Here is a 16,830-nt window from a genome sequence, read left to right on the forward strand (position 1 = left end):
TAGCCATTGTTATCTACATGACTTCAGCATACATTGCATTTTGTGCCTGCTATAGAAATATTGAGGTCTACACAAATGTGCAATATAATAAAATCAATAACAGTGACAATTGGGATTCAATAGCACTGTATTTCTAAGCCTGTGTCATGGGCAACATTAAAGTATTGTTTACCAGAAGCCATCAGTCCCTACCCTATGGCACTAACATGAGATGAAGAATCCACAACAACCTCCATACCACTTCAAAAGGCAACTATTCCTTCAACATTACATAGGTATAACTTCATAGAGATAAGAATAATGCAGTCAGTTTTGCAGGCAGTGTAATATATATAATGTATAAATATGTATCTTTATCTAATAAAGTTTCTAATTTAAACTGGATGGGCATTTTAGATGATGTGATAGGTAAGTATATTGACATCACTTACCAACATTAGCAGCATTGTGCTTGTCCTTTATGACAGTTTACACATAAGTGGCATCACTGGATGCCAAATACAGGTAAATTATACTGGCTGGTATAATTTGTTGTCATTCCTATTAATTTTGGTTGTTCTTAAAGTTTTGCCTTCCTTCTTATCCCAGTTTATTAATCCATGTAATTGTGTAAGGCAGACTAAGTTTTCCCCTTTTCAAATCATTGCTATGTATTTACCATCTAACTGGGAAGAAACAGAGGTGGGTGCACTGATGTGACACTGTAGGCAGCGTGATCAGTATTAGACACTTGCTACTATATGCTAGAGAGCAGTGAGCTACAGGGTTTCCATGTTCCCAGTGCTTTTCCAGAATATGTGAAATGACTTTCTTCTATCCAAAATGTTATGCATTCTGTGACAGCTGATGTTGGTGCTTATATACTATTACTGTCTTTGTACTCAGAAACAGTAAGTAATCAGAAACGCATACAGCTAGATGGGACATGATCTCAGAATGACCTAGTCCATCCCAGTTGTCTGCAGCAGGATTAGATCATTCCCAAAAGATGTTTGCCTCTTATGGTTGCCTGACCCTATGCTAGAATAATTGTACTTAACTATATGCTTGGCTTTAGAAAGTGTCTTTTTATGCCTAACATAGATCTGTGCTGTAAATTAAGCTAGTTGTTTCTTGATATAGATCAATAAACAGCACAGATGTGATAGACTCGTATAAATCAATCAATGATACAACATAACTCTCAGTTATTTCTATATAATAAAACACAGCTCCCTATTGCAGCTGCTGAACGGCAGCCATTCCTTATCCCCTCCATCACTTGACTGATATGACATGATGCTTCTTTGGTGCTTTAGGGCAGCAGTTTCTTACCAGCTCCCAGCAGTTTTACACTATTCATTTTTTCTGCAGTCAAATGCTACATAATTTCAACTTAATTTTCATTACATTTATTTTTACTGACTGACACCAGAGATTGTATGTGGTCCTATTTCTATTTGATTTATTTGCTAAATGTTCATTAACTTACAGTGATATCATACTTTGGGCATGTTCCTATCTTGTACACCAGGTTTTCTAGCATGCTGTGACAAACGTTACTGCATTTTTCATTAAGCAGGAACAAATATGCCATTTCTCTCCGAAATGTGACTGTACAGATGGCATGCTGGAGTTCTGGGTGAACTGGCATTTCCAGATCAAATTTACTTAATTCCCAAGTGCAGCACAAAAAAGGCTTACTGGCCACCCACTGGATAAACGCCGTGTGGGCTTTGGGATAAGGAAGGTTCTTTCTGCACGACAGAAGGAAACCCACAACTGGAACATGCTTAAGACCCTGGTTCATGCATTATCTACATTCAAAGTCTGTTCCCTTTCTGTGAAATACTAACAGAAGAAAAATTTATAAAATCTTGTATTAGTCACTGTTACCAACAGATAAGACTATGTTTACTTGGGGCCAGATCAGCTGAGTAAAGTCCTATTTTCTGTGGCCAACTTTCCTGATCACAGCTGCACTCTAAAATAAGTCATATTGTGAGTCATTTTTTAAGACCTGAATGACACAAAAAGTTTGGGATTATGATGTACAAATCCAACAGGGTTTTCTTTGAAAGCTTCCACGGGCGTCAGTTTTCACAGCTAAAGATCTGTCTCTGCTTCTCTCCTACACTGACTGGAAAACAGAGATTAAGAATAAGTGTTCTACAAAAGGCGTGAAGAAAAAAAGATTCGGCCATGCACTGAATATATATGCACAGATGTAAATACACTTATCTGAAGCAGATGTAAAAGCCACTAAAACAAATAAAGAGAGCAGAAAGGAAGAGGGAAGAATCTTACCCATGCCAAATATTGCTATAAAGAAGCGTAGAATATAATGCCATTGAGCAATGACTGCAAATCACGAAAAACACTTGGAAGAAGGTCCCTTCTCTACTGTGTCCCTCAACTGTTGGCTATTGCCAACTTCAGGGTGGCCAATATTTCTGCCCCTGTTAGCCCCATTCCAAAAAAATCTTAATCCTGAGGCCAAGACAGAAACCCCTCAGCTCAGCACTCTGAGCTGAAAGGAAGAGTGCCAGCAAGAGACCACAGATGGGAGATGGCACCAGCTCCTTGGGAGTCCCACCTCGTGCTGCATGCCACGGGGTCCCAGGATGAGCTGGCAGTGCCCATCTCAGCAGACCCCGCTGGCTTGCTTCCCCATTGTCACTCCTGTTAGGGATTTGGATTACCTAGCAACTTCCACAGTGGCACAGCCCGGCTGCCAGTCCCATGGAGTAAAACGTGCCACCAGGACCCCACCACCTTGGACACTGTCTGCAGCATGCATGCCACAGTTTCTCTACCCCTGTGCTAGATTATAGGATCAGGGCTCCATAGAAATCCATCTTCTTGCTTTATTTTTTCCCTACTGATCTGCAGTGTGATTTTCAGCAAATCTTTTTGCTCCTCTATCCTTCCATTTCCCTGGCTCTGACTGCAAGCAATTTGGTGCAAAGACTGCCTTTCAGTATGATGCTGCACAGCATGGAGTGCAAAAGGGGACCCAGCTCCTAGCTAAAACTTTGAGGGTACGATGCAAATAAAAATATTGAGCTGGCTTTTTGACAATAGGTATACATTTTGCCCTTGATCTTCCATTGTGTAATAATTCCCAAAGTCAGCTTTCTGAAGAAAGCCAATGAAGTTCACTGGCTGTTGCCTTAAGAGCTGGATAAAAAAATATGTCTGGTGGATTCACTCAGGTGCATTCCTTGGAATATTCAGAGACTATTGAGAGGCTATTGGAGCAAACAGGCTTGTGTTAGTTGTAGGCATGCTTTTCACATGGCACGTTTCTTGGCCACTCCTGTGACTGGTAATTACTAAAGCATACACAAACAAATATGAGGAAATATGTGTATGCTTAAATGCCTAACATGTTATGGTTCTTTGTACTGGGAAACAATAGCCCCACAGTATAGTTTATTACTGTAATAACGGAAAGATACAATTTGTAAAACATAAAATTATCTGCTATGAACAAAGGCTCTGATTGAAAGAGAAATAAACTGAACAATCATACTGTAACTGGCTTAGATGCCCTAATCACTGCCAATTATGCAGTGACTGCATACATTTTACATGGATTAGACTATTTTCTCTCACTTGAATTAGTTAAAACATTATATGAATGTTAATGAATTTTTTTTCTGTAAATATGAATTAATTTTTGTGTGTGTGTTCTTGTTCAACTACCTAAGAAGGTACATATGGAAAATATTTTAATATTTCACACTGTAATTAATTCTTAGTGTTCAGTTATATCACATTTCTCATTATGCCTATGCTTCATTAAAAGTAGCTTTAAAATATTTAGTACATATTTATAGTCCATTTTCACACACGTATAACACAGCTAATGATAGGTGAAAATAATTATTTCCCAAGTTTGGTATGAGATGTGGTATCTGAAATATCTTTTCAGGAATAATTTTCTATGCAGTATAAATACTAATTATTTGGTTTATAAAACCTCTTTTGACTTGCTAAAGGGAACTTCTAAAAAGCCATAATTTATGCTACCATTTTAAAACAGATTCTGGCTACTGCAGGTTCTAAATATTCATATTCACAACAGTTGACTGATGTCTCTCTACTACAACAATAGTTGGTCTCTCATCAGTTCAGGTGTTTTCTTGAGGATAAAAGCCCAGAAAAAATTAGTTAAAAATCATATTAACTGAGACTGCAGATGCAAGTCAACAAACAAAACCTAGCAATAACACCATAATCAAAGCAAATTATTTTCCAAAAGCTTTTTGAAAATCTGTACTTTGAAAAGGAAGTTTCATGCTGTTTTGTAGAACACTTCTGGTAAGATCAAACTGTGAATCCCCAGCAGAACCTCAGCTGTTCCCGAAACACAGATAAAATACACAAAGCAAAACAATACACTGTGTCTCATCCTTTCTGAAAGTCTTAGTCTATTCATCACACTTCTTGGTATTGCCCACCACTACCAGCTTATTTTAATCAACTGCTTTATACTCATTCTGGTAATTGCCTGTTATCCATTTCCACACCACTGGCTTATTCATTGTTTCCAGCAAAACATTACAGACCTCATTTTATGAAAATTATTTATACACAACATATAACATAATTTCTTTTTAGTTTTAATGGAGTTTGATTGTAATTTAATACCGATTCAAATAATACATTAGAATTTTCCTTTTTAAATGCATTTCAGTATAAGTTGTTTCTCTTTTTCGCTGTGATTTTTAAAAAATAATAGAATTAAAAATACTGGAATTGAAAAATATTGAAAAACATATTTTCACAAAGAAAAAGTTGATGGAAAATCAGAAAACAGTGATGTAGAAAGAAATTTCTTTTCTTCCTCTTTCAATACACATTCCCAAATTTTTGTTTTTCCAGAACAAAAAATACTTTAGAATTAAGGAAGTTTAGAATTAGCAACAAACGGTATTCAGAATTAATTTCATAATAATATTTAATAAAGTTCTTAAAACATTAATTTCTCAAAATAGCTGTAAATTTCAAAAAATTAAGGTTTTTTAAATTATAAAAGAAATAAGGGGTTTATTAATTTCTCTATGGGGAAACCTCTGTTGTTGATAAAAAATAAATGTATACTTATCTGTTCTAAATCAGAAATGTTAAAAGTACAATGTTGTTTTCATGAAAACAAAAGATTAAACATTTTAAAAGGTTGTTATGAAAAGAAAAACCCCACCTTTATTTACAGTGTATTTTTTGATTATTTATAACTATTCTAAAATGTATATTATTTGAAACATCTTCTTGACTTTGAACTTTAAAACAAATGTAGTAGGTTTTATATTTTCAAAGAATTCCAACAATTCAGGTAAGTAATTTCAGCCTCTACAACAAATTATTTGTAACATCATCCATTTTAGCTGATGTTTATATCTAATCATGTTTGGAAATTTCTTCCTGAAATCACTTAACTTGTATATAAAGAAAATCGAGAAAATTGGTTTAGGTAATTTTAGAGGTTTGTATAGCTTCTTTGAATTCTGTACTTTGGGAGATGAAGTAGTTTGTTTACCTGATCTTCAGGTGGAGAGAAAGAAAAAAAATAGTGACAGCATTTTTTTAAAAAGTCCCTGAAAAAAGTCTGAGGATCATATAAAGCCACATTAACTATGTGGCACTTTTATGTTTTAAGTTAATTCAGTTTGATAGCACGAGCATTATAATCTCAGATGGCAATCTCTACTGGCTTCACCACACAGAAAGGCAGATAAAACACTTCTAAAGGACAGAACCATTACATACACTCCCTAAAAATATTGGGAGAATATGGGATGAAAGGGTGAGTTTGTGTTTGAACACTGTTTATTAGGAGAATGATAAATCAGCATGTTTCAGCACAGAGGTAAATGTCAGGGGACTGCAGAAATCTCCCTTCCACATTCATCCTGAACGTGAAGCTGCACATGCACCTGGCCAAAGGACCCGATGCGCCCCTCAGTCCCTCCTTGGGAACAGAGCCCGACTGGAGTGTAAAGATCCAGAGATCTTCAGGGGGAGACAGAAACCAAGACTTCACTACTTCTTCCCCAAAAGTGAAGCCTTTTGCATGTAAAGCGAGACAGCTAACGTCTCTGGAACTTGAGGAGGGTTTTCTGTACCAAGCTTGTTACAGCTGACTAAATATTAGGTTAAGGAAAAGAGAGAAAGAAAGAGAAAGAGAGAAATAGAAAGAGAGAAAGAGAGAAATAGAAAGGAAGAAAAGAAAGAAAGAAACAAAGGAAGGAAGGAAAGGGAAAAGAAAAAGAAAGAGAAAGAGAAAAAGAAAGAAAGAAAGAAGATACATTTAAGAAAACCATAAATGTTACAAAAGAGAAACGGAGGGAGGTAGTGTATCTGCATATGAACCTTGCAATGTGATGTGATTTTTCACATCTTTAAAAAAAAAAAAAAAAATTTGATCTGTGTATTTGAATCTTTGACACTTTAAAGGTTATGGAGTTTGCCATTAATTTCAGCATCTTTGTCTGATAAATCATGGACTTCAGAAGTTGTTGAGGAATTTATGTGATTTAAACTAAAATATATTATGAGAATAAATTAAGTTCCTGCAAAATATGCATGGTCTTCTGCAAACACTCACATGCTGCTGGCCTTTCCCTTGGAAGGCGTGAGTGGTACTAGCTCCCTCTTTTCTCCAGGGGAAATCAGAGGTCTCCCCTCTGCTTTCAGCCAGTTTCCCCTCACCAGCCCTCCAGGTGCTGCTTCTAAACCTCTCAAAAATGGGAAGGGCATGTGGAATCTCTGGGGTCAGTTTTGAAGCCAGGAAAACAAATTTTATTTAAGCTATAGGATTTCATATATGCTTGGTAGCACTGTGAGTCCAGATAGAGTAACTATATTATATGCTGCTTTCTGATATTAATTTTTTTAATTTGTACAGTATTAGACCTATTTTTTACTTATTCTAAATCGGTGTATGATGGCAAGTCCTCGACATACACTTTTTCAGTTACAAACCCACTTAGTTAAATTACGCTTCCCATTGTAAGAGGGGATCTGGGTCCACTCCCTCCCAGTTAAACCACCATAAGAACTGGTTCTGGAGCTGGATCATAATCATCCTTGAGGTCCTGAAAAGCACATGCTGGAGGGTACCAGCTGGGAGAACTGGGAATTAGGCAGTCCAGATGTGTGTTTTCCCCCATGGAGACAGTGTAGATTAGCATCTCTTCTGTGATTTTTTTTCTGCCACGAGTTTCAATATTTGTAGGAATCGGCTCTGTACAAAATGTTCTCTGCATCAGAGAACGGGCTGACTACGTGCCCAGCTCCTTCGCACACCCTGCCCTCCTCGTCCCCCTGCCCCCCGCATCTCCAGCTGCAAGCTTGTAGGGGCAAAGACTTTGCTGGGGGGTGGGGGTTCTTCAGCAACGAAGTTTCTTGATGCTTCCCGAAAGCATTCATGGGCGCTTCCTGCCGCGGCTCTGCGCTCTCTGCGGATGGAAAGGAGCAAAAGAGCACGGAAGAATCCATGTTTTTCTGGAGAAAAAAAAAAAAAATTACGGTTATTTCCCAGGAAGGGGAAAAAAAAAAACCAAAAAAAACGGGTTATTTCCCAGCGCCTTGCACACTGAGCCCTAGGAATGAGTCAGGCTTCTCAGTGCTGCCGCAGCCGGCTGAGCCCGCGTCCGTGCAGCGCCGAGCACGGCGGCGGGGCCGGGGCCGGGGCCGGGGCCGGGGCCGGGGCCGGGCCCTGCCGGGACCCCCCGGGGCGCCTCGCCCCGGGCCATGCCTGGCCGCGGCGCTCGCGGCGACCCTTGCGGTATGCGGCCGCCTTTGGCAGAGGCACATGAAGGATTTCATTGAGTGTGAAGACAGAGAGCAGAGACAGAAAGCAGAAGGAGGCGGCTGCAGCCTTTGTAGTCGGGGAGGAATGCGGAAATGTTGAAGCACTATGTCAAACTTTTTTGAAACGGGGTCAAGTCACATTCAGCCAGCGTGGGAAAGCAAGGGGAAAAAAAAAAAAAGTTGAGGAGAGGGGAAGAAAAAAAAAAAAAAAAGAAAACAGGCAGCAAGCTGCTGCTGCTCCCAGGCTGAACAGAGGCCGAGGGAGCGAGCGAGGAGGGGCAGCGCAGCGCAGCGCAGCGCCGGGGGCAGCGGCGGAGCGGCGGCAGCGCCGAGGGCCGGTGCCCGAGCCCCGCACCGGCAGGCTGCGGCCGGCGGGGCTGCGGTCGCGGCGCTGCAGCTCCCCGGGGGCCGCCGGCCGCGATTTTTTCTTTCGCGTTCTCATTCTCCCCGGGCAGGGCGAGGGCGGGAGGAGCGGGCTGGGGTTCGAGTGCGAGCTGCCTTCTGCGCCAAGGTGCAGCCCGGCGGCGGCGGCGGCGGCGGCGGCGGCGGCGGCGGCAGGAGGATGCGAGCCGAGTGCGGCCGAGCCGCGGAGCAGCTACCTGTGTGGCCCGGGCGGCCGCTGCCGGGACCTGCCGGAGACATCGCCATGTGAAGGGGCAGACCCCGGGCCGGCTCTCCACCCCGCCTCGCTCAATGGGAGGTTTGTTTTAGGGAGGACTCACCCCCTCCCTCCCCAACCACCCCCACCCCCCCGGGGCTGAGGATTATTTGGGGATCTGGTGGCGGTGGAGGCGGCCGTGGAGCACACCAGGTAACGCGGGGCGCCCATGTGCTCCGCGCACCCGGCCCGGCGGCGTGGCCCACACGCCGTCCCCCGCCCGGCCCGGGAGCCCACGCCGCGCACCCCGCCGCGGACGGCACCGCGGACGCGTCCCCTCGGCGGCCGGGGCCGTGGGCAGCTCTCCCCGCGGTGCCGCCGCAACCCCTCCGGGTCGGCGCGGGGGCGCTCCCCGTGCCGGCGGCCGCCGAGGGGGCCGCGGGGGATGGGGGTGCCCTCCCGGGGAGCCGCCGGGGGGGTCTCCTCGCAGTCCTGCCGAGCAGCCGAGCCGCCCGCCCCCCCCTCCCCCGGAGAAGGAGCGAGGGGACGCCGTTCCCCGCGTGTCCCCCCGCCGCGTGTGGGGCGCCCGCGGAGGGGGCCTCGGTGCCGAGGGGGGGGGGGGGGGGTACGAGGGGGGGCCGGTGGGCACCCCCGTATCCCGCCGTGCCCGGGGAGGGCGAGCGGTAACTTTCCACCCGGCGCAGCGGCCTCGCCGAGGCAGGCCCGCCGCCCCCGCGGCCACGCACACGGGCGTCGCCGCTGCCCGCCGCCCGGGGGCGCCCTCCGCAGCGGCGCGGCGCGGCGCGGTGCGGGCTGCGGGGCGCGGTGCGGGGCGGGGCGGGCTGCAGGACGCGGCGCGGTGCGGGGCAGGCTCCGGTGCCCGCTGCGGGGCGCGGCGCGGTGCGGCGCGGTGCGGACTATGGGGCGCGGGCGGCCCCGGCCGGGGGGCTACGGGACAGGTGTCCCCCCGCGGCGGCGGGGGCAAGGCGCTGTGGTCAGCGCTCGGTGCCGCCCGGAGATGCTGCGGGCGCGGAGGTGCGGGGGCCGCGGGGTTGCCCGCTGGACGGGCGGTGCGGCGGCAGCTGTGGTGGTGGCAGCTGAAGTCGGTGGGGCAGGGAGGTGCCTCTGGCTGCAGCCGGGGAAAAGCGATGAGCAGCGGGCACAGGTTTCCTTTAGATTGCTCTTATATTCGTCTGCAACTAAGGTGTAGGATCAGCGTATATGTGCAAAATACCTCTGGCTTTATGCGTGGGTTCGAGTTAGGGGATCCCCGACTGAGCTATCTGGGGCTCTTTAATCCTAGCACGGTAAAAATGCAGTGTAGGAGAGGGTTACAGCCCCAGAGGTCGCAATATCATTATATTAAAAAGGGGCAGGGGGAAGAGGGAGGGTTGATGTGGAGCTTTGTGAGGGGAGAGGATTTGCCCACCGTCCTGCAGAAAGTGTGGATGAAACTGGATGCAGAAGGAAGCGCTTCTGCTCTCCAGCCTCATGCACTAGACAGCAGAGCGTGCTGCTCCTGAAGACCATCTTTCATCATGCTGCTCTGCAAGGAACTGCTGGCCACACACCCAGCAGTAGCAATATCCACAGCCAAAACCCTTACACGTTAATAAGTTTGCTAAAGTGCGCATTTCTGAGTCTACCTCAGCACACAATGCTCGGTAGCATACTATTACCGTCATTTAAATATGTACATATTTCTCCTCCCCACAGGCGCTTTGAGGCAGGAACTTGTCTCTTGCAATGTGTTCATGCAGGGCTCAGCACAGGGGAGAGCAGATCAAGGCTGAAACCTCCAAAGGCTATTATTTACAAATAAGTAACTGTAATATTTCCAAGACTCCACCATGTGCACTGAAGAAACATTTGAGTCCTGCAATCCTGGCATAAGTTCCTGGACATAACTTCCTCTCACACATGCATAGTTAGCTCTGCCGTCCCCATCACTCCTGTCTCACAGGGTCATCGTATTCAGCCCATTGCTCAGTAAAATCCCATAGCACGCGGTTGCTCTGTAGCTGTGTGTTGTAGCCTTCTGTGCAGACCGTGATAACTTTGGAGTGTTGTATCAGCCATGCAGGGACATTGAGACATGTGTCACCCTGGTGGTTCACGTCTTCCTTTGCACCACGTTTTTGCTTTGCATGTAGCTGTCTACTATATTAGCTTAATTGTCTCAGTTTTTGAACAATGCAAAGTAATGAAGTAAACTGAACTCACTTTTCTTGCTTGGTTTGTCCTCTAGATCTAATTGGCTTTACACAGACAATGCTCCCAAATACTGTATCATAATTCCTAGTGGCTGAAAGAGGAGGCACATTGTGTCCGGTACAGAAGAGGAACAAGAACAGGAGGGCGAGAGCTTCCTACTGCCCCTCTGGCAGAGGTACCAAGTGCGTGGCCTATCTGCAACGTGAGCAAAGCACTAGTTTTCAGAAAGCAAGTAAGACTGAGAGCCATCCCAAGGCACGCGGATCACGGGAGGAAGAGGAGCGGCACCAGCATGGATAAGGACAGCGCAAACATGGCAGACCAGCAGTATGAATGTGTGGCGGAGATTGGAGAAGGAGCCTATGGGAAGGTGTTCAAAGCCCGAGACCTGAAGAACGGAGGTCGCTTTGTTGCGCTGAAGAGAGTGCGGGTGCAGACCAGCGAGGAGGGGATGCCGCTGTCCACCATCCGAGAGGTGGCAGTTTTGAGGCACCTGGAGACGTTTGAGCACCCCAACGTGGTCAGGTGAGGAAGTGGGGCAGGCGTCCTGATCAGCGGGGTCCTGGTTTTAGTACATGAATTGGGCAAGCAAGAGTTTGGATACATAAATGGACTGGATGCTAGTTTGGGTTTGTGGATGAAGTGAGCACTAAACTGTGTACATGAAGTGTGGTTTGAGGTTTCAGCAGGCCGTGGTGCTGCCTGCCAGACCTCGCCTCATCCCTGTGCATTGCCTCCCACACACACAAACACCCATCTCCAGAGGCATAGGTGTGTGACTTAAGTGTTTGAGTGGATGGGCAAGGAGCCATATATACACTATTTCCTCAGGCATAAGAGAGAATGTAAAAAACCCAACGTCTCCCTGCTTTTGTCTCAATTGTTAGTTCTGCCAGCTGCAGCTGATTTTTAGCAGCTCTATTCATTATCGAAATGGCAAAGATTCTGAGAGCGGTAGTGGAATGTGCGTTCCACCTTTTAGATGCTTTTATAAAGAGTTGTAGGTTATCGTGTTAAAGAGAAGTAACAGCTTAAGACTTCAAGCTTTGCAGGCAGCCTTACAGTTGAATACTGTTTGACTGGTACTAATTTCACCATGTGCTGATGATTGTGCTACCAGAGTGCAATAGTACAGACGTCAGGCCCAGCTTGCAAAATGGTGGCAATGTCCCCAGGATGTCCATTCTGTTGTGTCGGTAGCATAAACCCTGGATAAATGACCTGTGTTTTTTAACAGATTCTCTCAATGGTAAGGCTGGCCCTACCGTAACCTCTTGCATTTTTCTATAGCTGGAAACCTCCAGCAGCCTGTCAGCATCTTTTATTAATATTATGAACTTTAAGAAGTAAGCTTCACTTTGCAGATAGCCAGGTATGCAATGATTTGAAACTGGTCAGCATCTTGCTGATGGTGCTGTATTAGCAAGAATATTTCCTGTTATTTGCATTATTGTACACACATACTGCATAGCAAAAGGAAAATATTTTATACTTAACTAACACCAAGACTCTTTCAGTCCTAGAGAAATAAATACTCTGAAGTTAGAGGTGACCTTCAAAATGGCTTGTAGCTGTGATCCTCCTGGTTTAGGGTCTGAGATGAGGGGGTTTATAGTAGGTGCAAGAGGAAAGGTGAGACAGAGAATAAGATTTAAAATACTAAAGTGAATAGCTAGAGGTAAATTAATTTTTGTTCATCTCATGGCCGTGTAACACAACAGTCTCATTTCTGTCTGAACTGAATAGGTGAAGCATGTGTATTCTGAAATACTGATAATGGAGTGCGCGTCATCGGTCTCACTGCAGTGTGCAATGGGATATAGGCTGCCGCCGACACTTTTCCATTGCTAATCAAGCAAATCCACAATTTGGTTAATAACCATTATTTTGACTTGCACCTAGTAATGCCAGAAGCTTCATCAATAAATTTCAAAAGTGGGGGCATCTATGTGTGGACAGCATGTTGTATTTGATCACCACATCAAGTGCCTCGGTTTACAGAGAAGTGCACACAACGTTCTTCCTTGGCAGTAGAGAGATAACTGAGAGTTCTCAAAATCTCTGAAATCCAGCCCAGTAATTTATGAGAGTAAATGAGGATTTAGTTGTCCAGGCTTAGGCGTTTACATATTTGAAAATTGTAAACTTTGTTTGGGAATAATTCAATACAATACTCCTGAATTTTTCTGGCATTGAGATCTTTCCATATGAAGTAAAAGATTTTTTTAAAGAGCTTTCTAATCCCGAATTCAGCACAATCATGAAAATAAAATTCTTGTTTTCCAAAGAGCTAGTTGATGAACTGACTATGCAGCTGCAGGCTTGTTTTGCTTGGGTTTAAGTGCAGCACAATCTCGACATAGCATTGCATAAATAAGTTGAAGCTGAAAATATTTTTACAGGTCTGAATGAAAATTCATTCTCTGCAAGCAGTAAGTATTTCAACCAGCAATATAAGAATGTAGATTCAATATAAAAAATCTCTGCAAGTGTGTTCCAGGTCCTCATAGCAGTGCTGTGAAGCCTGTACCTTTTGCCATAAGCAGCATTTCAGATACAAGGGTTTGGTCTGTGATGTCTCAGGATGCTTAGGACCTTGGCTGAACACCTTTTTCCACAAACAGGCAGGGGAGTACAAGAAGCAATTTCAAACATTGTCTCTTCTAAAATATGAGGAACGCTATTTAAAAACTCGCCTCTGTTGTGCATGTTTTTAATCTGTAGAGCAGATGAAGCTGTAAGTAGCACTTTGAAGTGACTGAAATCATATCCTTAAAATGAAAGATTATTTGAAAATATTTAAATGCCCCAGTTCTGTTAAAAAATACGGTAGAAGAGTTTGTAAATTATTGAAATTAAAGGTCTATTTTTGTATTATGTAAATATACTCAGAAAAGGAAATACTGTAAAAGAAGATCTGCAATTTTAAGCAGCTGACCTAGCTGTACTTAGTTATTGGACATATTATGCTCACAAAAATGTTCATTGTTTGGGCATGCATTCTGGAAACTGGTATCATGGCCAGGCTATTAAATAAAAATGATGTCTGGATTAAAATGTACATCATTTTCAGAGCACTGGGATAACAACACAAACATTTGAAATCAAATTTTTTTCATTTTGAGGGGGCGTCTAGCTTTTTTCTGAATATTACAGGGAACTAGCTTGAGTGAAATAAGTGAGAGCTGCAAATATAATGTTGAATCTGTTACCTCTGAGTAATGGCATGTGTGATCCATGAGTCGCTCAATGCAAACTGACAGTCATTCTGTGAGTCAAAATTTAGACAGACTTCAAACAGATGAGCCGCATACGCCCTGTGCTCGGCTGCCGTACTCTGGCATCAGCTGACAGCAACAGCAGAAATCACAGGCCACGTGAACTTATGCTGAATGTCATGCTGAACTCAAAGGGTAGGTCTGGGCATCTCCAGAGAGTACAGTAAGGAGCTTGGCAGTCCAGGGCTTCTCAGTGTTGCTGAACGTGAAGAACAGTTTGGTAAGGAAAAGACCCAGTAGTTGCTAGGCAGAGGTAGAGCTCCATGGTTTTGTTGGTCATGGAGCCAGGATGCAGGACCAGCATTGCTACTGCAGCCCAGGTTTGTCATAGTAGTCGTAGATTCCCTTCCTCTGAAATCCTGAGAAATGCTTAGAGCCAAAACTGGTTTCCAGTGCTTGGCATTGGGGATGGAAGAGAATTTTCTCCATAAAGTAGAAATGTCTAAATAGCATAGAATAATTTTAAACAAACTATTGTATTTTTCCGTGCTACTGCTTGCTAATCATGAGAGCTTCTTTTCATGTTCCTTCTCTCCGAGTCTATCATTTCCATATTCGGACAATGAAGAGATGCATTTTTTGCAGCACAGTTGCTTTTACAACGATAGATAATGAAGTTAGGTAAGACTTCACTGCAGAACAAAGCAAAACAAGGTGCAAGATAAGAAGTGAAAGGAAGTCTAATTTTCATCAGGACTGTGATGGTAGTGGAAGTCTCTGGACTACTGACTATAATGGAAATAAGGCCTGGAAAACTGGTCTAAAAATTTGCAGGGCTGTCAAAAATTGTATACAGAGAGTCATGGGAAAAATACAGTTAAAAGGATGATTGCTATGTGCTTAAAGTCCTCTCCTGTTCACATTTGCCTTTGTATAGAGTTCTCCTCTGTCAGGACACCTTACTCTATGCTGTTTATCTTCACAAAACAAAGTAAAAAAAAGAATCTTCAAGAGTACATCTTACTGTGTTCTAAAATGAGGTACGTTGTAGGCTTTGAAATGTCCTTTGTAACTGGTAGGATGATTAAGGTGCTCCTCTAGGTCATCTTTCAGATAATAAGATGTAATGCTTTACTAAAGCTTTACTATATACAGTAGTTAAATCTGGCAAAAGTTGGTCCAGCACTTATGTAGCTTAGTGCTGTTCTCTTTAGGGAAAATGAAATATATGTAGACAAAGGACAGACTTTGCCAGGAATAAATGACATATTAGATTCAGGAAATTCCTGTGTGTAAAACTGGGAGTATTCCCTGCTGCAATATATCTGTAAAAATTCTTCTTGTGATTATAGTGCTAAATTCAGCAATATATTGTGTTCACTTTATCTCTCTCCTGCTGGTAATCAGAGGAATAATTTTCCCCTAATGTTAATCATCCATCCACTGTGGATTTGCACTCTGGGAAGGTGATATACAATACAGAATACTGTAATTCTTGCTGTGCCTGTTTTCTAACATACATATATTTAACAGTTTTAATGGTGTTAAACCTTAAGCAAATAGAGCAAACCTGCAAAGTTGTATGTTTTTGCTTTCTGGCTCATAGTCTTTTTGATAAATGCAACTTTTTTAGTGTTTTCATGGGTAGTAAGTCCTCGGTTTTAAAATAACCAAAATTATATTGAATATAATCTATTAGAATATAATCTAATCTGAGTTATTATTTCAAAGATAAGTGTCAGAAATCTTGCCATTCAAGGTCATCATTACCGTATAATAAGGAATTAAAAAATCTTAGTTCTGTCCTTCCTGTTAACTTGTAGAACACAGGTAATTGACTTAGGTTCAAGAGAATGATCCACCTAGCTGGAAGTGTAACTCTATACCTCAGTCTTTTTGGTATACAGATCAGTGTGGGGGAAACCTAGTAATTACGAGTATTTGCACAATTATTCCATGTTCAAGGATTGATGTTATTTTATATCCATTGAAATATAAACGATACTGTGAACTGCCCTCTGTGGTACAGCAATACTGTCATGTTGTTTTTTCACTGCTTTTGCAGTCCAGTGGTCCATGCTGTTATCTCTTGATTTGCACTTGAGTACTTGATGGAGCCCATCAACTGATTCCCTTGTCAAGGCAACCTGACCATGGGGGGAAGAGGCTGGGGCACACATGTCTCCCTCATCCCCATGTGCCCTGACATGAAGACTGGCACTTGACTCTGCTCAAAGGTCCCAGAAGTGTATAATGGCTTGGTACTTAAAATTGTGTTATACTTAGAAGGTGTCATTTTATAAGTGTCTTAAAATTCCCTGTCTAACCTGATGGAGAGAGCATTCAGAACATATCTGTAGCAGCTCATCAATACCTAGCTAACCTTTTGCAAGGCAATTTGAACATGTAGTTATCTGCTTTGTTCTGTTTGTTAAACTGAAATGATATGGACACATACAGAGGGAAAAGAATTTCAAAATGCAGTAGCTAATTTTGTTTCTCTTTCCAGTTTGTGGTGACGCTGATATTGGCTACTGGCTTTATTACTGTGCTGTTAATAAGTTTAAAGGATGATCTTCTTGAAATCATTGAGATGTTCCATTCCGTCAAGTGAAACATTTCTATTTTAGGGGGTGTTTGTCTCCAGTGAATTCTGCTTCCTTCCTTACTTCCCCTTTCTGCCAAGCTAATGTTAAACTTCTAGCATGTGACATCATTCTTACAGATCAGCAGTGTGCTGTATTGTGTGGTACAATTTATTTTTGTGTAGCACTGCTCATATGGCATCTGGCAGGCGCCTGTAGAGAAAGAAATGGTTACCTCTGCATTGCTAGGTACAGGGATCGTCTTGCATGCAAAAAGAGTAAAATAAGATGCAGGGATGGAGTGAAACAGAAGAAACTGAACTTGAAACTTGCCAAGGTTAAAGGGATTAATGTGGCAGATGAGTCTCAGCTGAGGTAGAAGAGGTGGATGAGTAATGGGAAGGAAAAACTGAAT

General features: G+C 43.4%; 1 protein-coding gene across 5 annotated transcripts in view; it reads left to right on the plus strand.

Annotated features, from left to right (window-relative positions):
- Positions 1-16,830, plus strand: part of CDK6 (cyclin dependent kinase 6) — a 208,720-nt gene that overhangs the window by 70,584 nt on the left and 121,306 nt on the right. Inside the window, exons 1-2 of one of the 5 annotated variants that reach the window (XR_003922689.2) lie at positions 7,770-8,500; positions 10,647-11,137. Coding sequence is in view for 3 of the 5 variants with exons in the window: in XM_030009190.2 (XP_029865050.1) it covers positions 10,905-11,137 (233 nt within the window). In the remaining 2 variants the exon portion in view is untranslated. Of the gene's footprint in view, positions 1-7,769; positions 8,612-10,646; positions 11,138-16,830 lie in introns of those variants that run through there. The other 4 variants (XR_003922690.2, XM_030009188.2, XM_030009189.1 and 1 more) reach the window with 4 other exon arrangements.

The sequence above is a fragment of the Aquila chrysaetos genome, chromosome 3, assembly GCF_900496995.4.
Source record: "Aquila chrysaetos chrysaetos chromosome 3, bAquChr1.4, whole genome shotgun sequence".
In the NCBI taxonomy this organism is placed as follows: Eukaryota; Metazoa; Chordata; class Aves; order Accipitriformes; family Accipitridae; genus Aquila; species Aquila chrysaetos.